At 40.2% G+C, this 27,339-nt stretch overlaps 1 protein-coding gene across 1 annotated transcript in view; it reads left to right on the top strand.

Moving 5' to 3' along the window:
* The window catches only part of MARCHF10 (membrane associated ring-CH-type finger 10), a 218,170-nt gene that overhangs the window by 7,329 nt on the left and 183,502 nt on the right, over positions 1–27,339 (top strand). The window contains 2 exon segments of the mRNA XM_036755641.1: positions 1,213–1,319; positions 26,233–26,331. Coding sequence (XP_036611536.1) covers positions 1,230–1,319; positions 26,233–26,331 — 189 coding nt within the window. The 5' untranslated portion in view covers positions 1,213–1,229.

Below are 27,339 nucleotides of genomic sequence, written 5' to 3'. Positions count from 1 at the left end.
GTGTTTTAGTGGTAATGTCTTTTGGGTTGTACTTCTCAGATCCTTTCCAGCTATCAAATTTTGTAATTCTGTGACCTTAGAAGTTGCAGGCTAGGGAAAATATTCACTATATGTTCATGTCTCCCCTACCCCTGATCCAATGTTTTTGTACAGATAAAATTGAGTTAAGCTGAACATCCATAGTCTTAAAGGGGAAAAGAAGTTGTAAAAGGGAAACCCAGAGGGAAAGACCTGGGGAAGGAGGGAAAGGGCAGTTCTGTTCCTCTGTAATTCATGGTAGTGGTAGTACTTTGGGAAGGGAGGAAAGGCTGTTGTTGAGTGATTGTATATATTAAATGCCCACCAGTTATGCTTTTTTAAGTCACTGCCTCAGCCAGCTGTGGAATAGAATGGAAAAGCATTTATTAAGCTCTTACTGTGTGCAGGTCTTTGGGGCAAAGAAATAAGGAAGATTAAAGAGTTTTCTTTATGACTAGTTCTGTATAAAAGTTTTACTTGGGAATGGCAGAATAAGAATGACATTAATATAATTAACTTAGATTAAATGAAACAAAAAATTAGTTTACTCAAAGACAAGTCTGGCAGGCATCTTTTGCATTTCTACATCTACATCTTGATGCATGAGAAGCTCTTTGATAATTGGACATGTTATTTATTTGTCTAGATTCCATGACAACAGAATGAGCAGCTAAACAAAACTACCTATGATCTTTAAGAAGTTAGAATTTTGTAACTTGGTTAGTGTTTATTTACCTTTTCTAGGTTTTCCTTTTTTCTCCCTCTACATTATGTATTAGTAGATTTGTTTTCTTTCTAATAATTAGACAAGTTCGTTGGAGCTAGCCGATTAATATAACTGCACTATTCATAGTTGGAAAGGTAAAACCTAAGGGTGTCAGCACAAGGCACCCGTTCCTCAGCATACTAGAGCCAGAAGGGACCTCAGAGGCCATTTGAGTCCAACTCTGAGGAGGAAACTAAGGCACAAAGAAATGAAGTGATTTGCCCAGGGTCAGTCCCTCAGGTAGTGAGGCAGGATTCAAGACCTTTGACCCCAAATCCTTCCCACTATGCAATGCTGCCTCCCTAACTTCCAAACAATAGTAGTTAAATCCATTACTTTTTTAAGAAAAGCTATTATGGTAAAAAATTAAGAACACTGGAATAATCAAATATCACATTTCAAAGCATTTATTTCCTTTTTGTGTGCAGGTTGGGGTTAAATTTTCATGATGCACGAAGCAAGGGACAGGCAGAAATTCGTCAGTGATGCTCAATATCTGCGGGATATGCAGCACAAGGTGGACTCCGAGTACCAGGTACATGAATAAAGTGAGGCACTGCATATGCCCTTCTTGCAATAATAATGTAATGTCAATGTGTGATCAAATGTCTTAAAGTAACTGTTCTAGCATGCTGGGGTAACTAGACGTACTAGACTGTGAGAAGGTATGGAGTTAATGTGGGAGTGACCAAGGATACACTGTCAGCATAGTGGGGAAGGGCCTGGGTTTGAATTCCTCAGGGCCCCAACCTCATCTCTGTGGTTCTGGTGTCAGCATCAGGAGCCAAGAAGACGAGATAAGGAAAGGCAGATTCAAGGTTCTGTGAGAAGCCCCAAGAGAAGAGCTACAAAAGCCCAAGGGGAGCTTCACGGGGGTCTCCACAAAGATGAGAAAAGGACTTGCAGCACCAGGAGATGCAAGCTGCCCCCCTTGTACCTGTGCTCTCTAAATAAACTGGTGGGTGAATATATCACAGACTTTTGTGGGAATGTCTGTTTTTATTATACTCTCTTAGTAAATAAATACTTTTTTTCTTTTTTTTTAATTTATTTTTTGTATTTATTTTGTTAAGTATTTCCCAACTACATTTAATCTGGTTCAGGCCTTACTCAGGAGTATTGCTGGCTGTGTCTCTGATACCTCTGGTGTGGAGACAGGGAGACAGACAGAGACAGACACACACCAGGAAGACCTGAGATCAAGTGTTACCTCTGACACAAAAAGGTTGGGTGACTCATGGCAAGTAATTTAACATCTCCGTGCTATGCTCAACCCTCTACGACTAAGACTATAACTTGCAAAAGAGTTGCCAATCAGCAGAAGTTTTCTCACCTAGGAGTTCCCAATACCAATAATACAGGCCCAGGTTCTATGACTTCATAACCTGTATGTACTTATGTGGAGCATTTCAATAAATACCCCTTTCTAAAAGCTAATTGGATGACCAACTGATATCAATTGATAATCATGCCAGGAAACAAACCAGTTCAGACTCACAAGAAAGGTGCTCCAGCCCTTCTTTCTCCCTGCCCTCTCTGCTCTGCCTTTAGATTGATACCAGAGTCCAGAGGATATTTAGTGACTGCTTAGGCTAGCAACTGTTTCTGTTCTGGTCAGGAACTCTGAGGGTCTTCCCCATACAGACTAATTGTTTTGTGAAGACAAACAGGCCATCCTTTGCCTAAATTCTGACCTAGCCTTCAATTTCTGAATGGCCGTTGCCTCAGACAAACTGAAACTGAGAAAGACCTTAGCTTACAAAGGCCAAAGTCTCCCACTACGTTGGGAGCCATTGCCAGTCATCCTGACCTATCTGACTCTGGAGGAGAGAGTGAGACTGATGACTTTGCATAGCTCTGCCTCACTTAAATTCAGTTCACTTGAAAATCAAGACATCACCCCTCCTGGTGTCATTGGTCCCCCTCAAGAATGAAGGACCAACAGCAACAACAAGCCCTAGGGACCTGACCTGACCGTGCTAGTCGGGGTTCGGAGAATAGACTTGAGCATATACCACATGTGGGTGGGCCTAGTTCGAGATAAACTCTAGTCTCTTCTTATTTGCAGGAACCCACCAGAGAGCTTTTCCACTGGTGACTTTTGTTATTGGATAACCTTGTTTTCAGGATTTTTTTCTCTCTTGTTTTAGATCAAGTAGACAATTTTCTGATGTGTTCTCTTAAAAGTCAGACCATTTTCTTTGTCAGAACTTCTGTTTGAATGCTTATGTGAGTTATAAGAAGGCAAAGCAACAAGCATTTATTGAGCACTTACTATTTGCTATGATCCTGATACCCCCCAATACTAACACTAGAACCCCAAAGAAATGCAGAAGCCATCTAAACCCTGGGGACCTGACCTGTATGTGAACCCCAGAACATGTGCTATACTAATATTAGTGAGAAAGGACATGATCTTCTCAAATATAATTATGTAAAGATGTGTATAGACTTGTATATATTATTTGGCAAATGATCAACAAGCATATATTAAATGCTTGCTATGTGTCACATATTGTGCCGGGTGCTGAGGTTACAAAGACAAAATTAAAACAGTGCCTGCAGTATTAATTCATTTTCATTTACAGAGGAAGGAGGACAGCACTTACCGCTTAAAGAATCTTAATAGCACAATGTCCCCATACATTATAAAAAAGGTCAGAGGGACTATAAACCAGACTTTACCAAATGCATAGTTTAGTTGGCCCTAGCATATCTACACTTGACTTGTTGTTAATGAGCCAGACAAAAATAGTCCCTCTGAATCTTGTGCATAAATGATTCCTGCTATTTCTTAAAATATGTTAAAGTGGTAGCAATGTTTTTCCAGGTCTACATGTTAATAGCCAGAGGGAAAAGCAAAACCAATCTCATGTTATATTGAGACTTTCCCTTTTGGTGACTGGGTGGGACTCTTCAGGAAAAACAAGAGGAAATAAACATTTAATGGCATGTTACATGCTATTTCAGAATCTGGCAAATAGTATATAATTATATGCCATCTTAGAATTTAGTTATAGTACTCTAGGCTGCTCATGTAGTCTTACTGTCTTTTTTTGTTGTGTTCCCCCCCCCAACCTCGACATGTTAGTGGAACTTGAAGTGGAATTTAGCCATTAATGTTTACTACAAAGCTTGAAGAAAAGTTGTACTTAATGCTTCAGAATGATTTTTCCCAGGCTATCAAAATTTCCTGGGACACAAGGCTCTGATAGGTGAGCTTTCAGATTATCTTGTCTGGAAACAGGCCTCTGTGCCATTTTCCAGACGTCTCAACATGATGCTGCCTCTATTCTAGCCACCATCTCCTTCTCCTCCTCCCCGGAACCCTGGACTCTGCCCCTGGGGCCCTGGACTCTGAGAGGTAAGCTTTTGCCATATCTTGTCCAGAACCAGGCCTCTGTACCACTTCTCAGCCATCACCACAGCATGTCACCTCCAAACTGCCTTTTTTCCAGCCTCCTTTTGTTTATTGTCTTTCATCATTGGAATATAAGCTCCTTGAGGACTGGGGCTATCTTGCTTACTTTTCTTTGTATCTCCAGTGCCTAGCATTAAGTGCTTAAAGCACTTAACAAATTCTCTTTCTCTCTCTCCTACAGCCTCTCCACAGGGGCCAGATACCTAAAAGTATCAGCCACTCCGTTTCATATGTCACTTATCAACCCAGTTCCATAATGTACAGATCAAAGACCAGGAAGACATAAACCCAACCAAGGAAGTTCTAGAATGCTTCACACTAGAGTGGGAAAATATTGGCTGCTTCTCCCACAAGATTACTCTCACTTTAATAATATCATTACTAATTTAAAGCCTAGAGTAGATAACATGTTACATGCAAGTACACCAATGGCAAACAACAGTAATAATAATTAACATTTATTAAGTGTCTGCTACACGATGCTAAGTGCTGGGGTAAAAAGAAAGGCAAAAGATAATGCCTGTTCTCAAGGAGCTCACAATCCAATGGGGGAGGCAACATGCAAACAATCATGCACATATTATATACAAGCTATATACAAAATAAACTGAAGATAATTAGATGGAAATCACTAGAATTAATGGGGATCAAGAAAGGCTTCCTGTAGAGGGTAGAATTTAAATGGGGACTTGGAAGGAGGCAAGGGAAGGGAGATGAGGAGGTAGAGTATTCCAGGCATGGGGAACAGTCAGTGAAAATGCCCAGTGTTGAGAGATAGAGTTTCTCCTTTGAGGAAAAGCCAATGACACTAGATCACAGAGTATAGGGGGCAGGAGAGTATAAAATATAAGAAGAGTAGAGAATGTGTGTGAGAAATGTTAGGTTATGAATAGTAGGCTGTTCCTTCCCAAAAGGCTTCCCTCTTCCCAAAATATATGTGGATTTTGAGCAACAGTACTGAGAAAATAAGAGGCCATGTCTTCTGTCCCACTCCCCTATTTCACAACCCCTTGAAAATCATCCCCCATTTTTTTCTTTCCTCTGATATTGGATAAAGAAATTCTCCTGTTTACCTTTGATCCTGTCCTCTCCTGTCTTTTCCAGATAATTTTCTGCAAATCATCCCTGCCACCAGTCTTCAATCTCTCCCTATCTACTTGCTCTTTCCTTGCTGTCAACAACAACAAACATGTTCAATTCTCCTCTAAAATTAATAAATCTTCAGTAGGCCCTACCATGCCTTCAAGCTTTTATCCTATATTCCTCCTCCCTCCCTTAGTCAAACTCCTAGAAAAAGCAGTCTATACTTTCTGCTTCCAGTTCTTCTCCTCTTGCTCACTTCTCAACCCTTTTCAGTCTGGCTTTTGATGTCATTAAACTATGATTGCTTTTTCTAAAGTTATCAGTGATCTCTTTATTGTCATATCTGGACACCTTTTCCCAGTCCACATCTTAATTGACCTCTTTATGGTATTTGACACACTTGACTATCCTTTCCTTTCATGGCATTCATCTTGCTTAGTTTTCCTTCTACCTGACAGCTCCTTGGTGTTCTTTGCTGGATTTTCATCCATTATACACTCCTTAACTTTAAGGGTACCCCAACACACTGTCCTGAGAACTCTTCTCTTTCCACATTCTCTCTTGTTGACATCATCAGCTCTTATGGGTTTGAATGTTATCTATGCTGATGTCTCCTAGAACTCCTCTCTCTCTTGAGCTCTATTCCAACATCTCAAAAGTCCTTTTGGACTTTTTAGCTAGATATGCCATAGACATCTAGAATTTAACATACAGAACAGATTTTTCTCCCCAGAACTTTACACCTTACACTGAACTTAAATAAGGATGCCACCATTCTTCCAGTTGCTTATGTTAGAAATCTCATTTTCATGTTCAACTCCTCATTCTCCCTCATCCTCCATGCCTAATCAGTTACCAAAACTTCTTGATTGCTACATCCATTAACGTCTCTCCCATTTACCTCTTTCTTTCCAGTTATACAACTGCCACCCTAGGTCAAGTCATTACTACCTCTAATGTGCACTACTATAACAGCCTCCTTCCTAATCATTCTCCTGACTCAAACCTTTTTTTTCTTTTCAGCCCTCCACACTGCTGCCAAAGTGATCTTTCTAAAACACGATTCTGATCATGTCAATCACCTACTCAATGAATTCCAGGGCTACCTTTTGTCTCCAGGATGAAATATAAACTTCTCTGTTTGTCATTTATAGTCCTCCTCCATCTACCTTCTGAGCCCTATTACATATCAGACCTGTTCGTACATACTACAGTTCAGACAAACTAGTCTCTTCACCATTCTAATACATGATAATAATATCTAGCATTTATGCAGTGTGCCAGGGACTGTGCTAGGCACTTTAAAAAAAAGATGATTTCATTTGATCCTCCCCCAAATCCTGGGAAGTAGCTACTAGGAGGATCCCGTTTTGCAATTGAGGAAACTCTGGGAGATAAGAGATTAAGTGATTTGCCCAAGGTCAGACAGCTAGTAAGTGTCTGAGGTCAGATTTGAATCCAGGTCTTCCTGACTCCTGGCCTAACGCTCTGTCCTCTCCACCACCTCGCCGTCTTTGCACAGGCTCCTTTATGTCTGAAATGCACTTCTTTACCTCTGCCCTTTAGGATTTCTAGTTTTCTTCAGAGCCCGGGCCAAGCACCACCTTCTATATGAAGACTTTCCTGATCTCCCCAACTGCTGGTTCTTTCTTCTCAAAATTATCTTGTATCAGTTAATCAGTCAGCTAGCATTTATTAAGCACCTATATGTCAGGCACCAGTGTCTTACTTTATTCAATCAATAGACAGTATGTACATGCTGCCCTTAGAATGTAAGCTTCTCTAGAACAAGGGTACTTTTGACTTTGTGTCCCTCAAACCTAGCTCAGTATTTGGCGCAAGATAGAGTCACCATAAATACCGTAGAGTCATTGATTGATGGGAATAATAAAACGTTAAATTGGAATTCGTGTTCGTGTTTATTGTGAGACAATGAGGTTAGAAAAATGACAGTTTTTTTTAAAACTGTCATCCTTTTGATTTCTTTTTGTTGTTGTTCAGTTGTTTCAGCCATGGCCAACTCTTTGTGACCCCATTTGGGGTTGTCTTAGCAAAGATACTGGAGTGGTTTTGCCAATTCCTTCCCCAGCTAATTTTACAGTTAAGTAGAGTGAGGTAAACAGGGTTAAATGATTTGCCCAGGGTCACACGGCTAGTAGGTGTCTGAGGTCTTCCTGATTCCAGGCCTAGTATTCTATTCATTGCACCCTCTAGCTGCCACATCTTAGCCATCTAAAATTACTAACTTTAATAATGTCATTAATAGTAATTTAAATCTCATAATGGGCATTATGATATCTGAATTCATAAGATGAGGTATGGTGATTAGAATGGGAGTTTGGAAACCCTGGGTAATGACACTTGGGAGAGGTTATTCATGAAGCTAATAGATTGGTCACTATGTGATAACGTCTTTGGTCACAGCAATCTCAAGAACAGAAAGGTAGGAGGGAGCCGTATTATGAAGATCTTTGAGAAGCAATGAGAAGATTTTATATTTGATCCTTTAGGTGGTAGGGAGCCATTAGAGCTTATTGAACAGGGAGGTGGGTCAGATTTGTGCTTTGGGAAGATCATTATGACAACTGAGTAGAGGACGGACTAGAGTGAGGAGACTTGAGGCAGGGAGACCAACCTGCATGCTATTATAATAGTCCAGGCATGAGGTGATAAGGGCTTGTGCAAGGGTGGTGGAAGTGTCAGAAGAGAAAGGAGGTTTATATGAGAGTTGTTAGGAAGGGATAATCAGCAGGACATAGCAACTAATTAGATAGGGGTAGTGAAAGAGAGTAAGGAGTCTCAGAATGACCCCTTAGATTGTGAGCGTGGGTAACTGGGAAACAAAGAAAAATTTAAAACGTCTCTCAGTTCTATGCTCCCACCCTGATGATGGTGAAGGAGAGTTGGAAAGTAGGGTGCTAAGAATCCCACATGTTTTTAGGCTCTAGAAACATTAACTTAATTATGGGTCCTCTGAATGTGAGACCTTTGTCTCTTCCACAAATTGACATTCAATTGGAAAAAATAAACTATATCATTATTGGTATTTTCAAGATAAATGAAAGCAGAAGACTAAAGGAAACTGCAGCAAATGGAAGGATGGCTCATATCCTTCTAGGAGGCAAACAGAAGGGTCGGCAGAATTGATTTCATCATGTGACAAAAGGCAGCAAGAAGTAATTTCAGAGGACACTAGAGGTTTCACCTTGTAGTGCTCATGATTTGAGCATGAGCAAACTGATCCCATGACAGCTACTAAGATAATTGCAACTAATGTGCCAACATCTGTTGCTGAGGATGAAAAGGGAGTAATTCTGAGAAGACCCTGACAAGATTCTCCAAACCGAGTCGACATATACTTTGATACTCACTGACATCAATGTACAGATGGACATTGTTGGTGGGGAGGGGGAAGGTAAAGAGTGAAAAATATGTTGGACAATGTAGCCTAGACTTGGGAAATGGGTGAGTGTAATGACTTGTAGACTACTTGAAAGACTCATGCCTATACAGACAGTTCTCACTCTCTGTAAATTTGTAATACTTAAATTCTCACTCCGTTATTGGAGGTCCCACAGAATCCAGGCTCTGGCTCTTGGCAGTAGTGGCAGAAACACCAGGGTAGTTTCTTTTTCATTTTTTTAACTTAAAGTTTTATTGTTGATTTAAGTATTTATATTATGGCAATTTCCCTTCTCCTCCCGCTTGAGCCCTTTCCTTACAACAAATAAAGCATTTAAGCAAAATCAGTTGTCATACAGTAGCTGAATTTCACAGCAGCTTATATCATATTCTCTGCCCTTCATCCCCACTTTTCTTATTGCTGAAAGGAAGGTATGTTTCCTTATTGGTTCTTCAGGACCAAGATTTTTCATGACAGTTTAAGTTTTCCTGTTTTTTAATTTTTATCATTTAGATTTTTGTAGTCACTGTGTACTTTGTTCTCTTGCTTCTGCTTTCTTTATACTGCATCATTTCATGTTTCTCCATGTTTTTTCTTAAATTTCCCATATTCATCATTTCTTAGGACCCAGTAATATTATATTACATTCGTATATTGGAGCTGTTTGAGAGGCAAAATGGCCTAATGGATAGCAAGCCAGCTCTGGGGCCAGGAAGACCTGGATTCAAGTCCCGCTTCTCATAGTTTCTGCCCTCAGGGAGATGACATTCTAATAGAAGAGGCCAGGATGGGAGAAGATATACATGGAGAGGCGCATATGAAGCGGATAGAAGTTATTTTTTTTAATGAATTTCTGAGTCTTGTTGATTCTACTTACACACCTTCTCCTGTACCTGTCCCCTTCTTTCCACTTACACAACCATCATCCCAGTCCAGGCTCTCATCACATCTTGCTTGTGCTTATTGCAGTGACCTTTGGTCTTCCTTAAGTCTCTTGCTTCTCCCATCTGTCTTCTAGGTGGCTGTCAGTAGCTTCTAGGTGGCTCACTGTATTATGCAATGGCACTCATTAAATCCCAGTGACTCCCAGTGACTTAGGATCAGAAGCAAACTTCTGTTCAGCATTTGAAGGCCTTCACAGTCTGGCTCCATCCTATCTTTCCAGCCTTATTAAACATTACTTCCCTTCATGCACACTACAGTCCAGCCAAACTAACTTTTTTGCTGTTCCTTACACACATTCCTCCTCCCGGCACAATGCCTTTAGAGACTGTCTCTGTGTCCTCAGTACTCACCTCCTCACCTCAGTCCCTAACATCCTTCAAAGTCCGGCTGAAGTGCTACTTCCCACATAAAACCTCAGAGGTGGTAGAATGGTGATAACAGAGTGCTGGGCCTGAGTTCAAATCCAGCCTCAGATACTAGTGATCCTGAGAAAATATTTAACATCTGTCTGTCTGTCTGTCTGTCTGTCTGTCTCTCTCAATTTCCTCAGCTGTAAAATGGAGATCATGATAATACGCACCTCTTGGGGTTATTGTGAGGAACAAATGAGACAATATCCATAAAGCACTTAGCATAGTGCCTGGAATGCAAGAGGTGATTAATGCTTCTTTCTTTCCTCCTTCCTTCTGAGTCCTCCAGCTGCTATTGCTTTCTGGTCCCCCCTCCCTCCCCCAACCCAATTACTTGTACTTGTCTCCTTCCTTCTACTTTGCTCCGTGGCATGTGACAGGCTTCCTCACAGCACCCCCTTTCCTTTCTCCATGCCTGTGAGCTTTACCCAATTCTTGGAATGTGCTCTTTTCTTACCCACATGCCTTAGAATCCCTGTTTGCTCCAGAAATCAACTCAAGGGGCACCTTTTAATGAAACCTTTCCTTGTTACCCCATTTCTTGTGCCTTCTACCTTATATTTATTTATTTTGTGTATATTAGATGTATACATGTTGTGCCTCTCACTTTGAGGATGGGAATTGTTTCATTTTTGTCTTTGCCTCCTCAGCACCTAGCACAGTGCCTAGAACATAGTAGGTGCCTAATAAATGCTTGTTATTTGATTAGGTATTTCATAAGTTCTTCCCCCCAACTCCTTTTTATTCTTTGCGATAACAGATTGCTTTCTATGTAGGGGTAGAGGGAAGGGATAAATTCAGAAATTAAGATAATGTAAAAACAAAAGGTACCAGTAAATTTCTTTTAAAAAGGGTATAAATTTCTTGAGAACAGGAACTGTTTTGGTTTTCATCTTTCTGTCTTCAGAGCCCAGCATAGGGCCTGGCACAAGTAAGTACTTTAAAAATGTTGAGTTATTGATTGACTGGCTGTTGGGAAATAGACCAATATAGTTTTCTTTATTCTGGAAGACTGAGGAAGTTGCTGGAATTGGTGAGCCCTGAAAAAATACCACCATCAAAATGGAATATAATGTAATAGACATAGAATGGCAATTTACTGATGTGAGAGTCATACCAGTAAGAATTAGCAGTCTTTATGTAGTTTGATCATTTTTATTATCATTGACAGAGGAACTACCACATTTGCACCCTCACCCTCAGGCCCTGATTTTCCATTTTTTCCATTTTTTCTTTTACCTCTCTAATTTGGTTTTTAAAGTCCTCCTTGAGTTCTTCCCAGAATGCTTTTTGAGTTGGAGACCAGTTCACATTCCCTTTTGAGGTTTCAGATGCAGGTATAGTTTCAATGTTGTCCTCTTCTGAATTGGTATTTTGATCTTCCCTGTCTCCATAATAGGAATCAATAGTCTTTGGCTTCTCGGTTTGTTTTTTCATGGTGTTTGTTTTTTCCCCCTGGCTTCTAAAGTGGATCTTTGCTTCTGGAGCTCACTGGCTTTGTGTGCTGTGGCTTCTGGTTTCATGAGGTGTGGGGGAGGGGAGGTCTGGCTGCTGGAAATCTCCTCTTCCCCTGTGGCTGCACTATATAGCACAGCTGGTCTCAGCTGTTGTCTGTGCTGGTGTCTGGCACTTCCCCTGGCTGTGTGAAAGCACGTCTGGGGTCCTGGTATTGACATTTGCTAGCTCCACCCCCCTGGGACTTAGGAACTCTCACTGTTTTGCTGAGGTGGGGCCTGCTGGGACACCTCTCTTCTTGCACTAGTCTGTCTCCATCTGCCTCCACAAGAGGGGGACTCCCCAGCTTCCTGAGCTGCAAGGCTACTGAAGCCCCACTTCTGGCCCCTCTATTTCAGGGTTTCTCCTGAGGGAGTATTATCTGGGTGAGGAAGAGAGGGATGAGAGCTGTTTTACCTGGTCAGCATGGCTCCCAGAAGTTCAAGAAGGCGACTTCCAAGTCTTTAGACTCTGTGTGGGCTGGAGGCCACAGGGGTAGCTGCTCCTGCGGTCACAGGCTCTGCACTGGTGTCTCAAGTAGCTCCAAAAAACTCCTGCCCTGGGCTCAGAGGCCTGGGGATCACTGCCACAGCCAGTACTTCCACCTTGGGCCTGCTCCTGCTCCTTTGTTTCTCGTGCTGGAGCTCTCCCAGACTGGCACGCTGGCTGGGTTCCTTTGCTGCTACCATTCTGGTGTGGTCTGTTACCATTCTATACCTGGCGTTCCTGCCCTACTCAGTCTATTAGTGGCTTCTAACTCTCTCAAATCTGCTCAGATTCACTTTTTTTAGAAGTATCTTGACAGAATTTGTGAGAGAGCTCCATTAAGGCGCTGTTTTCATGCAGCCATCATGGCTCCACACCCCACCCCACCCCCCCAGGCCCTGATTTTCTATTTGAAGAAGTAGAAATGATTAAGAAGTAAAGTCAAGACACAACTTTTGGACCAGACCAGATACATGCTGAGGAAGGAAAAAAATCACATGGATGATGTTAATATCCATAAAGAGGCTACTGATCCACATGCTTATTTTTCATTTTTATAAAATCCTAATGAGATTGATTTATATGCCTCTTGGGGTTTCCTTGACAATAGTATGAGAAGGGAACTGGCCGGATTTGGTAACTAATTCTCTACAATAGACCACATTTACAATCACTTAATTGACTGAAAAGTACAGAGAATACATGTTCCTGCTGTTTGTTGTTTATTGGTTACAAAAAGGCATTTTACTCAGTAGAGTAAAATACGGCCTTAAATAAAGGCTCTATTCCAACAAAGAGTCTCTTATTCGTGTGTTAGATCATAGAGATTCCTTAATAAATGCAATTGAACTTTGTTCAATGACCCTTTCATTGTCCAATGAGGCTTTTAAAAATTCGTCTAAGAAGATGAATGGCAAAATATTAACAACCACATGTGAAACTGTATGGTATAGTGTGGGGAAGCTAAGTGGTGTAATGGATATAACACTGGGGCTGGAGTCAGGAAGACCTGGGTTCAAATCTGGCCTCAGAAACTTACTGAAAGTGTGACCCTCGGCAAATCACTTCACTGCGCCCTACCTCAGTTTCCTTAACTGTAAAATGGGGATTATAACAGCATCTACAACTCAGGTAGATCAAATGTTGCAAGAATCAAAATAAGATAATATTTGTAAAGCATTTAACAGAGTGCCTGGCACATAGTAGGTGCTATATAAGTGTTATCTATTATTACTACTATTGATAAAGAACTGATCTCAGAAATCAGAAAGACTTGAGTTCATGTCCTCTTTCTGACACATAACTGGCTGTGTCACTCTAGACAAGTCAGTTAACCTCTCAGTGCTCTAGTCTAGTCACCTTCTTAAGACTATAAATTGCAGAGAAAATGCTCATCTGCAAATGCTTCCTATACAAGTTCATTAAAAAAAAAGATTGTTCCAAAACGCTAATAATAAAAAATGCAAGCAAAACAACTCTGAAGTTTCACTCGTATTCAGCAGATTGGGAAAGATGACAAAAGGGGAATAGTCAATGCTAGAGGAATTTTGACAGGAATACTAATACACTGTTGATGCAACTGTGAATTGGTGTATCCATTCTGGGAAGCAATTTAGGATTATGCTAAAAAAAAATAGGCAAAAAATGCCCATACTCCTTTGACTTAGAGTTCCCATTGCCAGTTAAACACCTCAGGAAGTCAAAGGTAGAAACAAAGGTCTGATATAAATGAAAATTTTTGTAGCAGCACTTTATATAGTAACAATAGACCAGAAACAGAGTAAATGCTCATTGACTGGGGAATGGCTAAACAAATTATGGTACATTAATGAAATGTTGCTGCACACTAAGCAGTGATGAAATCTCAATAATTTAGAGAGATGTGCGAAGATTTATATAAATCATTCAAAGTGACCTAAATGATGACCAGGATAACAATATGCACAATGGCTATCATAATATAAATGGAGAGAAGCAAAACTCCAGTGCTGTGTAATTCTAATGACCCATCTTATGCCTGAAGAAGAGATGAGAAAAGGTATCTTCCTCCCTTCTTTGCAGAGATATGGGGGTCAGTGGATGTGGAACGATGGGTAGAATGTCAGCCTTGGCTGTTGTGTTCATTAGTTATGCTGAATAGTTTATTTTTCTTTCTTTTTATTCTATGTGATAAAGGATGGCTCTCTGAATAGGGAAGAATTATATTTGAAATGAAAGTGATATAAGAACAAAAGATATCAATAAAAATAAGCCACTAAAAACCAAACCTGTTTTTGTCACATGGGCAGACAATAGTTAAAAACAATCTAGGTATTAGTTATGGTAATTTAAAGGTAAATATTTAAAAGGTCAACTGACCAATTCCTCTTTTTTATTTTTCATATTTTATTATTTAATATTTTAGTTTTCAACATTAATTTCTACAAGATTTTGTGTTACAAATTTTCTCCCATTTCTACCCTCCCCCCACTCCAAGATGGTATATATTGTGATTGCCCCGTTCCCCAGTAAACCCTCCCTTCTGCCACCCCACTCCTCGCCCATCTCCTTTCCCCTTACTTTCTGTAGGGCAAGATAGATTTCTATGCCCCGTTCCCTATATATCTTGTTTCTCAGTTGCATGCAAAAACAACTTTTTTTTTGAGCATCTGCTTTTAAAACTTTGAGTTCCAAATTCTCTCCCCTCTTCCCTTCCCACTCACCCTCCCTAAGAAGGCAAGCAGTTCAACATAGGCCACACATGTATCATTATGCAAAACACTTCCACAATAATCATGTTGTGAAAGACTATATTTCCCTCCATCCTACCCTGTCCCCCTTCATTCAGTTTTCTCCCTTGACCCTGTCCCTTTTCAAAAGTGTTTGCTTTTGATTACCTCCTCCCCCATCTGTCCTCCCTTCTATCATCCCCCCTTTTTTGTCCCCTTCCCCCTGCTTTCCTGTGGGGTAAGATACCCAATTGAGTGTGTATGTTATTCCCTCCTCAAGTCAAATCCAATGAGAGCAAGATTCACTCATTCCCCCTCACCTGCCCCATCTTCCCTTCCAACTGAACTGCTTTTTCTTGCCACTTTTATGTGAGATAATTTACCCCATTCTATCTCTCCCTTTCTCCCTCTCTCAATATATTCCTCTCTTACCCCTTAATTTAATTTAATTTTTTTAGATATCATCCCTTCATATTCAACTAACCCTGTGCTGTCGTCTATCTCTATATATGTATATTCCTTTCAACTACCCTAATACTGAGAAAGGTCTCATGAATTACACACACATCATCTTTCAATGTAGGAATGTAAACAAAACAGTTCAACTTTAGTAAGTCCCTTATGAATTTACTTTCTCATTTGCCTTTTCATGCTCCTCTTGATTCTTGTGTTTGAAAGTCAGATTTTCTATTCAGCTCTGGTCTTTTCATTGAGAAAGCTTGAAAGTCCTCTATTTTATTGAAAGTCCATATTTTGCCTTGGAGCATGATACTCAGTTTTGTTGGGTAGGTGATTCTTGGTTTTAATCCTAGCTCCATTGGCCTCCGGAATATCATATTCCAAGCCCTTTGATCCCTTAATGTAGAAGCTGCTAGATGTTGTGTAATCCTGATTGTGTTTCCATAATGCTCAAATTGTTTCTTTCTGGCTGCTTGCAATATTTTCTCCTTGACCTGGGAACTCTGGAATTTGGCAACAATATTCCTAAGAGTTTTCTTTTTGGGATCTTTTTCAAGAGGTAATTGGTGGATTCTTTCAATTTCTATTTTACCCTCTGGCTCTAGAATATCAGGGTGGTTTTCCTTGATAATTTCTTGAAAGATGATGTCTAGGCTCTTTTTTTGATCATGGCTTTCAGATAGTCCAATAATTTCTAAATTATCTCTCCTGGATCTGTTCTCCAGGTCAGTGGTTTTTCCAGTGAGATATTGCACATTGTTTTCCATTTTTTCATTCCTTTGGTTCTGTTTTATAATATTTTGATTTCTCATAAGGTCACTAGCTTCCACTTGCTCCAATCTAATTTTTAAGGTGTTATTTTCTTCAGTGGTCTTTTGGACCTCCTTTTCCATTTGACTAATTCTGCCTTTCAAAGCATTCTTCTCCTCATTGGCTTTTTGGAGCTCTTTTGCCATTTGAGTTAGTCTGTTTTTTAAGGTATTATTTTCTTCAGTATTTAGTATTTAGCAAGTCATTGACTTGTTTTTCATGGTTTTCTTGTATCACTCTTGATTCTCTTCCCAATTTTTCCTCTACTTCTCTTACTTGCTTTTCCAAATCCTTTTTGAGCTCTTCCATGGCCTGAGACCAGTTCATGTTTTTCTTGGAGGCTTTTGATGTAGGCTCTTTGACCTTGTTGACTTCTTCTGGCTGTATGTTTTGATCTTCTTTGTCACCAAAAGAGGAATCTAGAGTTTGAGTCTAAGTGCATTTTCACTGCCTGTTCATGTTCCCAGTCAACTACTTGACTCTTGAGCTTTTTGTCAGAGTATGACTGCTTGTAGAGTATAGAGAGTACTTTGTCCCAAGCTTGAGGGGCTGCACTGCTGTTTTCAAAGCTACTTCTACTCCACTGTCACTGCAAGCTCTGCCACACCAGCGCTCCTCCTCCTCCTCCAAGAACGACCAGCCAGGACTGCGACTCAGATCCAAGCAGGGCAAAGCAAGAGAACCTGCCTCTGTGTCAGCAAAGTACTCCTTGCACTCCCGCTCTGATCTGCTGCTTGATTCCTCCCACTGTATGAGCCAGGGACTCTGGAAGCAGCCACAGCTGAAGCTCTGGAAGCAGCTGCAGGAGCTTCCTGCAGGTGCCACCGCCACAGCCCTACCGCCGCAGCACTACCTCTGCCGCTCCTGGGCCCAGGGCCAGACTGCTCTCCCCTGATCCAGCATTTTTCCTACTAACCTGCACTATGGTCTTTGGTGTTTGTGGGTTGAGAAGTCTGGTAACTTCCACGGCTCAATGATTTATGGCCATCAGGCCTGCTTTACCTGACTCCTGGTCTTGTTGGTCCTGGTGAGGCCCATGCTGGGCTGCGCTTCACTCCCAGCACCATGGGGTAGACCCTTTCTAGTGACCATCCAGGCTGTCCTGTGCTGGAGACCCACTTCCCTCTGCTATTTCCTGGGTTCTGCAGCTCTGGAATTTGTTCAGAGCCATTTTTTACAGGTGTTTGAAGGGATTTGGGGGAGAGCTTAAGCGAGTCCCTGCTTTCCAGCTGCCATCTTGGCTCTGTCCCCCTGACCAATTCCTCTTAATGGAATTTAAGTATTCCCAATTATTAATCTTAAATCCATTGCTTTATCCACTGCATTCCCTTCCTTTTTTACTTAATTCAAAAATTTTATTTTTTAAAAACTTGTCCAAGGCCCCATGCTAGTCACTGATGAGACAAAGACATTATTCTCAAGAATTTTACACTCTATAAGGAGAAAGATTTATTTCTGTACTCAGTGGATCTCTGATTTTATAGATTTGCTGATTGCAACCCATCCAGGCCTTCATTTAGGTCTTTTTGTGTCTTGGGGAAAGGCATGCGCATAAATAACTGTGATACCAGCAAAAGTGAGATAAATGCAGAGGATCCATCTGGCAAAGTGAAGCTGGGACCACATTCACCTGGAAGAAGTATGAATTGGGGGGATGAGGGGAGTCAGGTAAGGCTTTATGGAGAAGGTAACATTGGAATTGGACTTTGAACAAAAAGAGGTACTTCAGTAGACAAGAGAGGCAAGAGTCCATTCCAAACATGGGGTACAAAACAAAAACAAGAAGCAAAAGCATAGAAATTGGAGAGAGCAGGACAAGTGCAAAGGGAAGAGTAGTCCAATTTGGCCAGAACATAGACTGTATGAAGAGGGTATAGTATGATCTATGGTCATCTAAAACTCTTCCCTTTGTAGGGATGAGGGTGGGTCAGAACTGATATCTGAATGGGTATATCCATACCCCATTTGACAGTGAGTTAGTGCTACCCCACAGAGGGAGACAAAGCTGAGGTTTAAAAGGTAGCTGTCTATTGGGGTAAGTTACTTAGCCTCTATTTGACTCAATTTCTTCAACTGTAAAATGGGGATAAATAATAGCACCTACCTCACAGAGATGTTGTGAGGCTCAAAGGAGTTAACTTTAGCACAGTGCCTAGTATATAGTAGGTGCTTAATAATATTTATTCCCTTTCTCTCATCTGAGAACTATGGAGATTATAGCACTAACTCAGGACTTTCCCTGGTAGCACATGCACGATCTTCCAAGGTGAGCATGGGACTCACAAACCGTTTTTGTTGAACATGTTCAGGTGAGTGGCTAACAACACCACTTGGTAGAATCAAAGTAATGTTGTCTTGGGCCTTGAATGACAGGATGAGGAACTTATATGTTATTACTAACAATAAGGAACCACTGAAATGGAAGAGTGACATGATTAGAGCATGCCTTCTTAGGCTAAAATGTGAAGGGGTGGATTAGATATGTATTAGACTTGAATCAGGAAGACTGGTTAGGAGGCTATTACAAATACCTACACAAGATAATGCAAGGGCCTGAATGAGGATGTGGGTGTGGAGAGGACCAATCAAGAAACAAATTTCAGAAGAAGAGTCAAAAGGACTTTGATACCTGACTAAATTTGTTGAGTGAAGGAGAAGGAAGAATCAAAGATGACTCTAAAGTTGTGAGCCTAGGTTACTGAGAAGATAGTAATATCAAGAACAAGAGAAGTTAAGAGAAGCAGAGTTTTTTTACCCATAGAGTTTGAAGCGTCAGTAGGCCATCTTGGTGTAGATAACCAGGAGATAGTTCTAAGTTAAAACAAAAACAACAAAAAAGATATATATATACTAATTCACTATAAATAGAAAACTAAGGAATTAGCAGAGCATCTCTACAGTTCCATAAGCCTAGCTTTATTGTCATATTTATTTTCCCACTGTTTAGTAGAGCTCTAAATGTAAAAAGAGGAAAAAATCAGTGTTGAAATAACACTTGAAAAGTTGCTTGCTGTAAAAAAGGTTAGAAAGAATTAGAAAATATCTGCCTTTCCACTGTTCTGTCCTCCTACTCATAGAATGATATGAGGAACTAGAAAGAAAGGGAACAGGAGGAGTTTGGAATCATCCCTTTGACTTTGTTCAGTATGCGAGTTAATCTGTCTTCCCCTCCTCCCTCTTTTTGGCAAAGAACTATTGAAGCCATCTATATTCTTAGAGATAGTTTTCAAAAGGCACTTAGTCCACAAAAATTCTATTCATTTCTGCAAACTTGGATTGGCCTTTCCTGCATTTATTGATGCTATCTCCTCCCTCTTCCTATTCATTTTCTTCTTTTGCTCCTCTTAACAGTAAATTAAAAGAGCATGAGCATCTGTCTTCAGCAAATAACTATACACTCAGTGCTCCCTATAGACACAGATTCCAATTAAAAAATAAACAAAAAGGGAATAGAAAGAAAAGCTAGCCCATAATTAGTTGAATTTCATTAAGTTCACTGCCCAATTTCTTATAGGCTTACCCTGATTTCTTATAGATCTGGTGACATGGACCACGATTAAATATGCATTTTACATTTTTTATGAAAATAGGCTTAATTCTGGAGCAAAAGAGAATTAGCTTTTCCTTTATGGACAGTTTCTTAAATCTAAGCCTTGACAACCAAGGTAGAATATAGTCTTGCATCTCCGTCTTGGGAATTCATAATTTTACTTAGAGTCAAAATGTCCTCCATATTGATGGTGTGAATGATTCTGACATAGACTAAAGGTACAGATCTCTAACCTATGTGGCTCCATTGCTGAATTTTAAGGCCTAAGCCTTTATGTTAATTTTTAGTCATATCTGTCTCTTTGGGGAAGCTAGGTGGTGCAGTGGATAGAGTGCTGGCCTCGGAATCAGGAAAACTCATCTTCCTGTGTTCAGATCTGGCCTTAGATGCTATGTAATCCTGGGAAAGTCACTTAACCCTGTTTTTCTCACTGTCCTCATCTGTTAAATGAGCTGGAGAAGTAAATGGCAAACCACTCCCAGTATCTTTGCCAAGAAAACCTCAAATGGGGTCACGAAGAGTCAGACATGGCTGCAACAACTGAACAGCAACAGTACAAGATTCCCCTAGTGGTCCAAAATTCCATTATGAGGATGCTTCTGCTAACAGAGAATGAAAATGCAAGAAAAGTATAACTTACAGTTTTGAGAGCTGCTTAAGGATCATGGAGGTTAAGAGATTTGTCTATGGCCATATAGCCAGGAGATATCATAAGTATAATTGGAAACTTGGAAACTAAGGCTTCAAATTCTCAGAGCACTTTGCCACATGATTTCTTCTAAGGATGGCATCTTAACTTTCCTAAATCAATTCTGCTTGGTTTTGTAAAATGTCAGGTCTAATGGAGAAGCCTTTTTTAAGTTGTTTCTATATTTTCCAATAAGGTTTCTTCACTATCATAGCAGATAACCTGTTTCTGATATAATACTATGAGGAGTATTTTTTTTAATTCTTATTATTTTTATTTAGTATTTTAGTTTTCAACATTGATTTCCACAACATTTTGAGTTACAAACTTTCTCCCCATTTCTACCCTCCCCCCACTCCAAGATGGCATATATTGTGATTGCCTCATTCCCCAGTCAGCCCTCCCTTCTGTCACCCACTGCCCCCCCCAATCCCCTTTCCCCTTACTTTCTTGTAGGCAGGATAGATTTCTATGCCCCATTCCCTATATATCTTGTTTCCCAGCTGCATGCAAAAAACAACTTTTTTTGAGCATCTGCTTTTAAAACTTTGAGTTCCAAATTCTCTCCCTTCTTCCCTTCCCTCCCTAGGAAGGCAAGCAATTCTACATAGATCACACATGTATCATTGTGTAAAACACTTCCACAATGCTCATGTTGTGAAAGGCTAACTATATTTCCTTACATCCTATCCTGTCCCCCTTTATTCAGTTTTCTCCCTTGACCCTGTCCCTTTTCAAAAGTGTTTGCTTTTGATTACCTCCTCCCTATATCTGCCCTCCCTTCTATCATCCCCTTTTTTTATCCCCTTCCCCTTACTTTCCTGTGGATTAAGATACCCAATTGAGTGTGTATGTTATTCCCTCCTCAGGTTGAATCCGATGAGAGCAAGATTCACTCATTCCCCCTCACCTGCCCCATCTTCCCTTCCAACAGAACTGCTTTTTCTTGCCACTTTTATGTGAGATAATTTACCCCATTCTATCTTTCCCTTTCTCCCTCTCTCAGTATATTCCTCTCCCACCCCTTAAATTTATTTCATTTTTTTAGATATTGTCCTTCATATTCAACTCACCCTGTCTATATATATGTATATTCCTTTCAACTACCCTAACACTGAGAAAGGTCTCATGAATTACACACACATCATCTTTCCATGTAGGAATGTAAACAAAACAGTTCAACTTTAGTAAGTCCCTTATGAATTTACTTTCTCATTTGCCTTTTCATGCTCCTCTTGATTCTTGTGTTTGAAAGTCAGATTTTCTATTCAGCTCTGGTCTTTTCATTGAGAAAGCTTGAAAGTCCTCTATTTTATTGAAAGTCCATATTTTGCCTAGGAGCATGATATTCAGTTTTGCTGGATAGGTGATTCTTGGTTTTAATCCTAGCTCCTTTGACCTTCAGAATATCATATTCCAAGCCCTTAATGTAGAAGCTGCTAGATCTTGTGTTATTCTGATTGTGTTTTCACAATATTCAGATTGTTTCTTTCTGGCTGCTTGCAATATTTTCTCCTTGACCTGGGAACTCTGGAATTTGGTGACAATATTCCTAGGAGTTTTCTTTTTGGGATCTTTTTCAAGAGGTAATTGGTGGATTCTTTCAATTTCTATTTTACCCTCTGGCTCTAGAATATTAGGGCAGTTTTCCTTGATAATTTCTTGAAAGATGATGTCTAGGCTCTTTTTTGATCATGGCTTTCAGATAGTCCAATAATTTCTAAATTATTTCTCCTAGATCTATTCTCCAGGTCAGTGGTTTTTCCAATGAGACATTTCACATTGTCTTCCATTTTTTTCATTCCTTTGGTTCTGTTTTATAATATTTTGATTTCTCATAAAGTCACTAGCTTCCACTTGCTCCAATCTAATTTTTAAGGTGTTATTTTCTTCAGTGGTCTTTTAGACCTCCTTTTCCATTTGACTAATTCTGCCTTTCAAGGCATTCTTCTCTTCATTGGTTTTTTGGAGCTCTTTTGCCGTTTGAGTTAGTCTGTTTTTTAAGGTGTTATTTTCTTCAGTGTTTTTCTGGGTCTCCTTTAGCAAGTCATTGACTTGTTTTTCATGGTTTTCTTGTATCACTCTCATTCCTCTGCCCCATTTTTCCTCTACTTCTCTTACTTGCTTTTCCAAATCCTTTTTGAGCTCTTCCATGGCCTAAGACCAATTCGTATTTTTCTTGGAGGCTTTTGATGTTGGCTCTTTGACTTTGTTGACTTCTTCTGGCTGTATGTTTTGATCTTCTTTGTCACCAAAAAAGGAATCTAGAGTTTGAGTTTGAGTCTGAGTTTGAGTCTGAGTTCGTTTTCACCTCCTGTTCATATTCCTAGCCAACTACTTCACCCTTGAACTTCTTGCCAGGGTATGCCTGCTTATGGAGGGTACTTTGTCCCAAGCTTTAGGGTCCAAGCACTACTGTTTTTAGAGCTACTTCTACTCCACTGTCACCCTGGGCTCTATCACAGCAGTGCCCCTCCTCCCCCAATAACCGCCAACCAGGACTGCAATCCAGATCCAAGCAGGGCACAGCAAGAGAATCTGTCTTTGTGGCCACAAAGCATTCCTTGCACTCCCACTCTGATCTCTTGCTAGATTCCTCCCACTGTGTGAGCCAGGGACTTAGGAAGCAACTGACGCTGGAGCTCTGGAAGCAGCCTCAGGAGCTTCCTGTTGCTGCCGCTGCAGCACCTCCACCACCCCCAGGGCTGGTTGCTGGACCACTCTGAACTCGATCCTGCAGTTTCCCACTAACCTGCTCTTTGTCGTTTGTGGGTTGAGAAGTCTGGTGACTGCCACAGCACAATGATTCATGGCCCTAAGGCCTGTTTTTGCTGGTTGACTCCCAGTCTGGTCTGTCTTGGTGCCGCCCATGCTGGGCTGCCCTCCACTCCCAGCACCATGTGATAGACCCTTCCCAGCTGCCATCCAGGTTCTTCTGGTTTGGAGACCTGTTTCCCTCTGCTATTTCGTAGTTTCTGCAGCTCTAGAATTTGTTCAGAGCCATTTTTTACAGGTGTTTGGAGGGATTTGGGGGAGAGCTTAAGCAAGTCCCTGCTTTTCAGCCACCATCTTAGCTCCATCCCAATGTTAACCTTTCTAAAGTGGTCTATGAGGAATATTTTGACAGTAGATTTCTTAATAAAAAAGAAAGGTCATATTTTATTAGTAATATTTTATATTTGGGGATTTATTTTGTTTATGATGCAAAATGGCCTTGACCTCATAAGAAATGTATGGGTTTTACTCAGACATTAATTTGATAAAGGAAGCTGTTATTCAGATACATAGTTAACAAAGTGATAAACAGTTTATATTTATGAGAACAATAACTTCATCAAAACGAATAATTCTTTTGATTTATCTCTGTGGGTCAAAAGAGAAAAGAGTTAAGGAGGAGAGCTTCGAAATGGGTTCTTTTGTATTGGATGACAGATGTTAAAATAAAATTTGGGGATATATAACTCCCAAGGCAATGTGGCATCATGAAAATAGAGAACTTGATCATTCTACTGAAACTTCCCCCTCTTAAGTTACCAGTTATGTCTCAGTTTTCAAATTGAATGGTCTTTTCTCAGCCCTTATCCTTCTAAATTTCATGGTGCCTTTCACAATCGCAGGCATTCTTTGCTCTTGAATACTCTCTTCTCTCTAGGTTTTTGTGAAACTGTTCTCTCCTGGTTCTCCTCCTATGTATGTGGTATATGATCATATCTTTTCTGTGCCTTTTGCTGGCTCATCATCAGTATCATGCCCCCTAACTGTAGCTGCATCTCAAGGCTCTATCTTAAGCCTTCTTTTCTTTTCTCTTTACATTCTCCTTGTTGCTGACCTCATCAACTCCTGTGGGCTCAATTATCAACTCTTTCTGATGATTCACAGATTGATATATTCAGGCCCTGTTTCTCCCCTCACCTTTCGTCTTAGATCACCATTTACTTATTGGACATTTCAAACTAGATGTCCCAGAAACATCTCATACTCAGCATATTCAAAAAAGAGCTCATTATCCCCCTCCCTGCGAAAAATACTCCTCTTCCAAATGTTCCTCACCCCCTCCCCAAACATGACTTTTCCAAACTTTCCTTTTTCAGTTTAAGGCATCATTCTTTCAGTCTCCCAGGTTCACGATCTCAGTGTGATCCTTGACTCCTTACTCTTCCTGAAATATAAAATCGTTTGCCAAATCTTACTGTTTCAACATCCACAACATCTCTGGCCCCTTCTCTCTACTCATACACTACCACCTCCATTCAGGCTTTCATTACTCCACCTAGCCTATTACAACACTTTTGCAACAATCCGGCTAGCAGCTGCTGTGGGGGTGAAAAACCAACACAAGCCCAACAGCAGAAACGCTACCAGCACAGATTCTTTTGATCTGCTTTACTAAGGAAAGCAACATTAAGGGGTTAACAATCTCAGTTTAATCGAACATAATATCATTCACTTCAGGGGAAAAAGCCAGCACCCTGAACTTCAGAGCAAATACAAACAAATTACAAACATCAACAGACAGGCGTTGCCTGATTCAAATCTCAGTGCATAGTTACCAGAGTTTAACAAAGTCTAAATATCCAGGTTTACAAGCTGGAGGGCCCTTAACTACAGCCACCTAGAGTCTCCACATCAACACACCTCCAAGAGTGAAAGCCCCCAAGTGAATAGCTCTGTTTCCTCTTTTTATAGACTCTTTAGCCATCATCAAATGTCATCTGAGCCAAAACTCAGGCTCCTACTATTGGCTCTGGTCTTAGCAACTCCCCTTAGGACCCTGAGGGCTTCACACCTACATAGGCTTAAGCACCTAGTAGATAGGGATTTGTGCCTGGGGTTTAGCACCTAGTAAGACTCAATCAAAGACACCCAACTTAATTGATATTACAAACACTTCTTAGTTGGTCTCCTTGCCTCAAGTCTGCTTACTGTTACATAGTTGCCAAATTAATCTTTTATTAATTTACTAATTACTATTAATTTACTTAATTATTAATTAAGCTTAGATCTGACCATGTTTTGGTCCTACAGTGGCTCCCTATTGCCTCTAGGATAAAATGTAAACTCTTTTTAGCTTTATAGCCCTTCAAAACCTGAACCCATCTTAGCTCTCAATCCTCATTATATATTACTCCCCTTTCCACATTGTAATCCAACCAAACTGACCTCTCTATTCCTCACATGTAGCACCCCATCTCCTGTCTGTGTGCTTTTCCAAAGGCTCCCCTCCATGGCTGTGATGTACTCCTTCCTTACCTTCTTCAGAGGATCCCTGTCTTCCTTCAAGATGCCACTCAAGCACCACCTTCTGCATGAAACCTTTCCCAATCCCCCAAATACTGAAAAGGCCTGAGCGTAAAAGGACCAGGGTCTCCCATTGCATCCTGGGTCATCTCCAGTCATCCTGATGAATATCAGGTCACTGGATCCAGATGACTCTGGAGGAGAAAGTGAGGCTGGTGACCTTGCACAGCCCTCCTTCACTCAAATCAAAGACAACCTCAAGTCATGTCATCATTCCCCTGATGTCATGGTCCTCTTTGAAAACAAAGGACAGAGACAACAAATGTCCTTACCCCAACCACCTTGTATTTATTCTTTTTATATTTCTTGTCATATATGTGTTCTTGCTTTTTCCTTCAATAGAATATCAGCTTCTTAAGAGGAGGTATTGTTTCATTCTTTGTATCCCCAGTGAACATACAGCAAATACTTAAATGCATGTTACTTGTTTGATTGAGAACTGGCCTTGAAGTCAAGAGAACCTGGGTTTAGTTGATATGTACTGGCTGTGTGATCTTTGGCAAATTACTTAATTTCTAAATACCCTAGTGCTATATGTTGCAGAGAATATGCTAATATATACTGGTAAAGTAGTCCCTCACTGGGAAATCACAGGATTTTAAAAAAAATGTCAGTTTTCCAAGGTGCATTTTAATGAGGGTAAATTGGAACAAAATAAAAACCTAAGACGTAGTAACTTTTTTTATTCTTTAGGCTTGCCTGAGAAGACAGGAGAAGAAACGAGATCAATTTTGTAGGCAAGAGTCCAGTTTTGAGAGACCCCGACCTTCAAGTATATCATCTTCCAGACAGGTACTTAGAGCTTTTTGGTTTTGATTTTAATTTTTGTCTTTTTTTACAAGGACATTGTCTTGTTGCTTTATGTGTATATCAATCCAGAAAATGCTAATGTCTTTTGTGAATAATAGATATTGGAAAATCCTAAAATGTGGCACAGTGGCTAGAGCAGTGGATAAGGAACTCTGAGACCTCAATTTCACTCTTGGCTGTTATACCAACTAGCATCCCCAGTCCATTTCCTCATCTATAAAAAATGGCTTGAATGAAGTGGACTCCAAAGGACCTTCCAACTTGAAAAATCTATGATTTCAAAGTTGGAGGCACTACATCTTATTACTACGTTCATTGAAATCACTAGGTTTGCATTCATTATAATTTTATATAATGAAAACTTATAAATTGGAACAAGAATTTGTCTCTTAATAACTAATGGTTATATCATTATTTAGTTCTAGATTAAATCTCCCCACCATTAGTTAACTTATATTTATAGCCTTATCTGAGAAGAATTTTATCTATCCTAGGTCAGGTCTGAGGACCATGAACTATGTTCGAATGATATTTGTTTATTCATTCAACATCCATTTACTCAACAGACATTTAGTACTCACTGTATACTAACTATGGAGAATACAAAGTATAATTAGACATGGTCTTTTCCCTTATGGACCTCTATCACCTTCTCTATTGGTGGAAATAAGGGCATACAAATAACTTATACAAATATAAAATATGCAAGTGCTGTAACAGGAACAAAGTACTATGGTAGTTCAAAGGATAGATTTAGTACCTCTGGTTGGTGGTAGCAATCAGAGAAAGCCTTACGAAAGAGGTAGCATGTGAGTTGGACACCAAAGAAAAGCTAAGAATTGAATAGACAGAAATAGGGGCAGAGATTTTCAGGAAGAATAAAATGTGCAAAGAGGGAGAAAGGGACCAGGTATATTTAGGAATGGTGAGTATTCCGTCTGTGTATTTGGATGGAAGTACTGGAAGATAAGACTAGTAAGGAGGCAGGTT

The sequence above is a fragment of the Trichosurus vulpecula genome, chromosome 4, assembly GCF_011100635.1.
Source record: "Trichosurus vulpecula isolate mTriVul1 chromosome 4, mTriVul1.pri, whole genome shotgun sequence".
Taxonomy (NCBI): domain Eukaryota; kingdom Metazoa; phylum Chordata; class Mammalia; order Diprotodontia; family Phalangeridae; genus Trichosurus; species Trichosurus vulpecula.
Note: the sequence above shows the minus strand (reverse complement) of the source record. Positions and strands in the feature narration are given on the sequence as shown.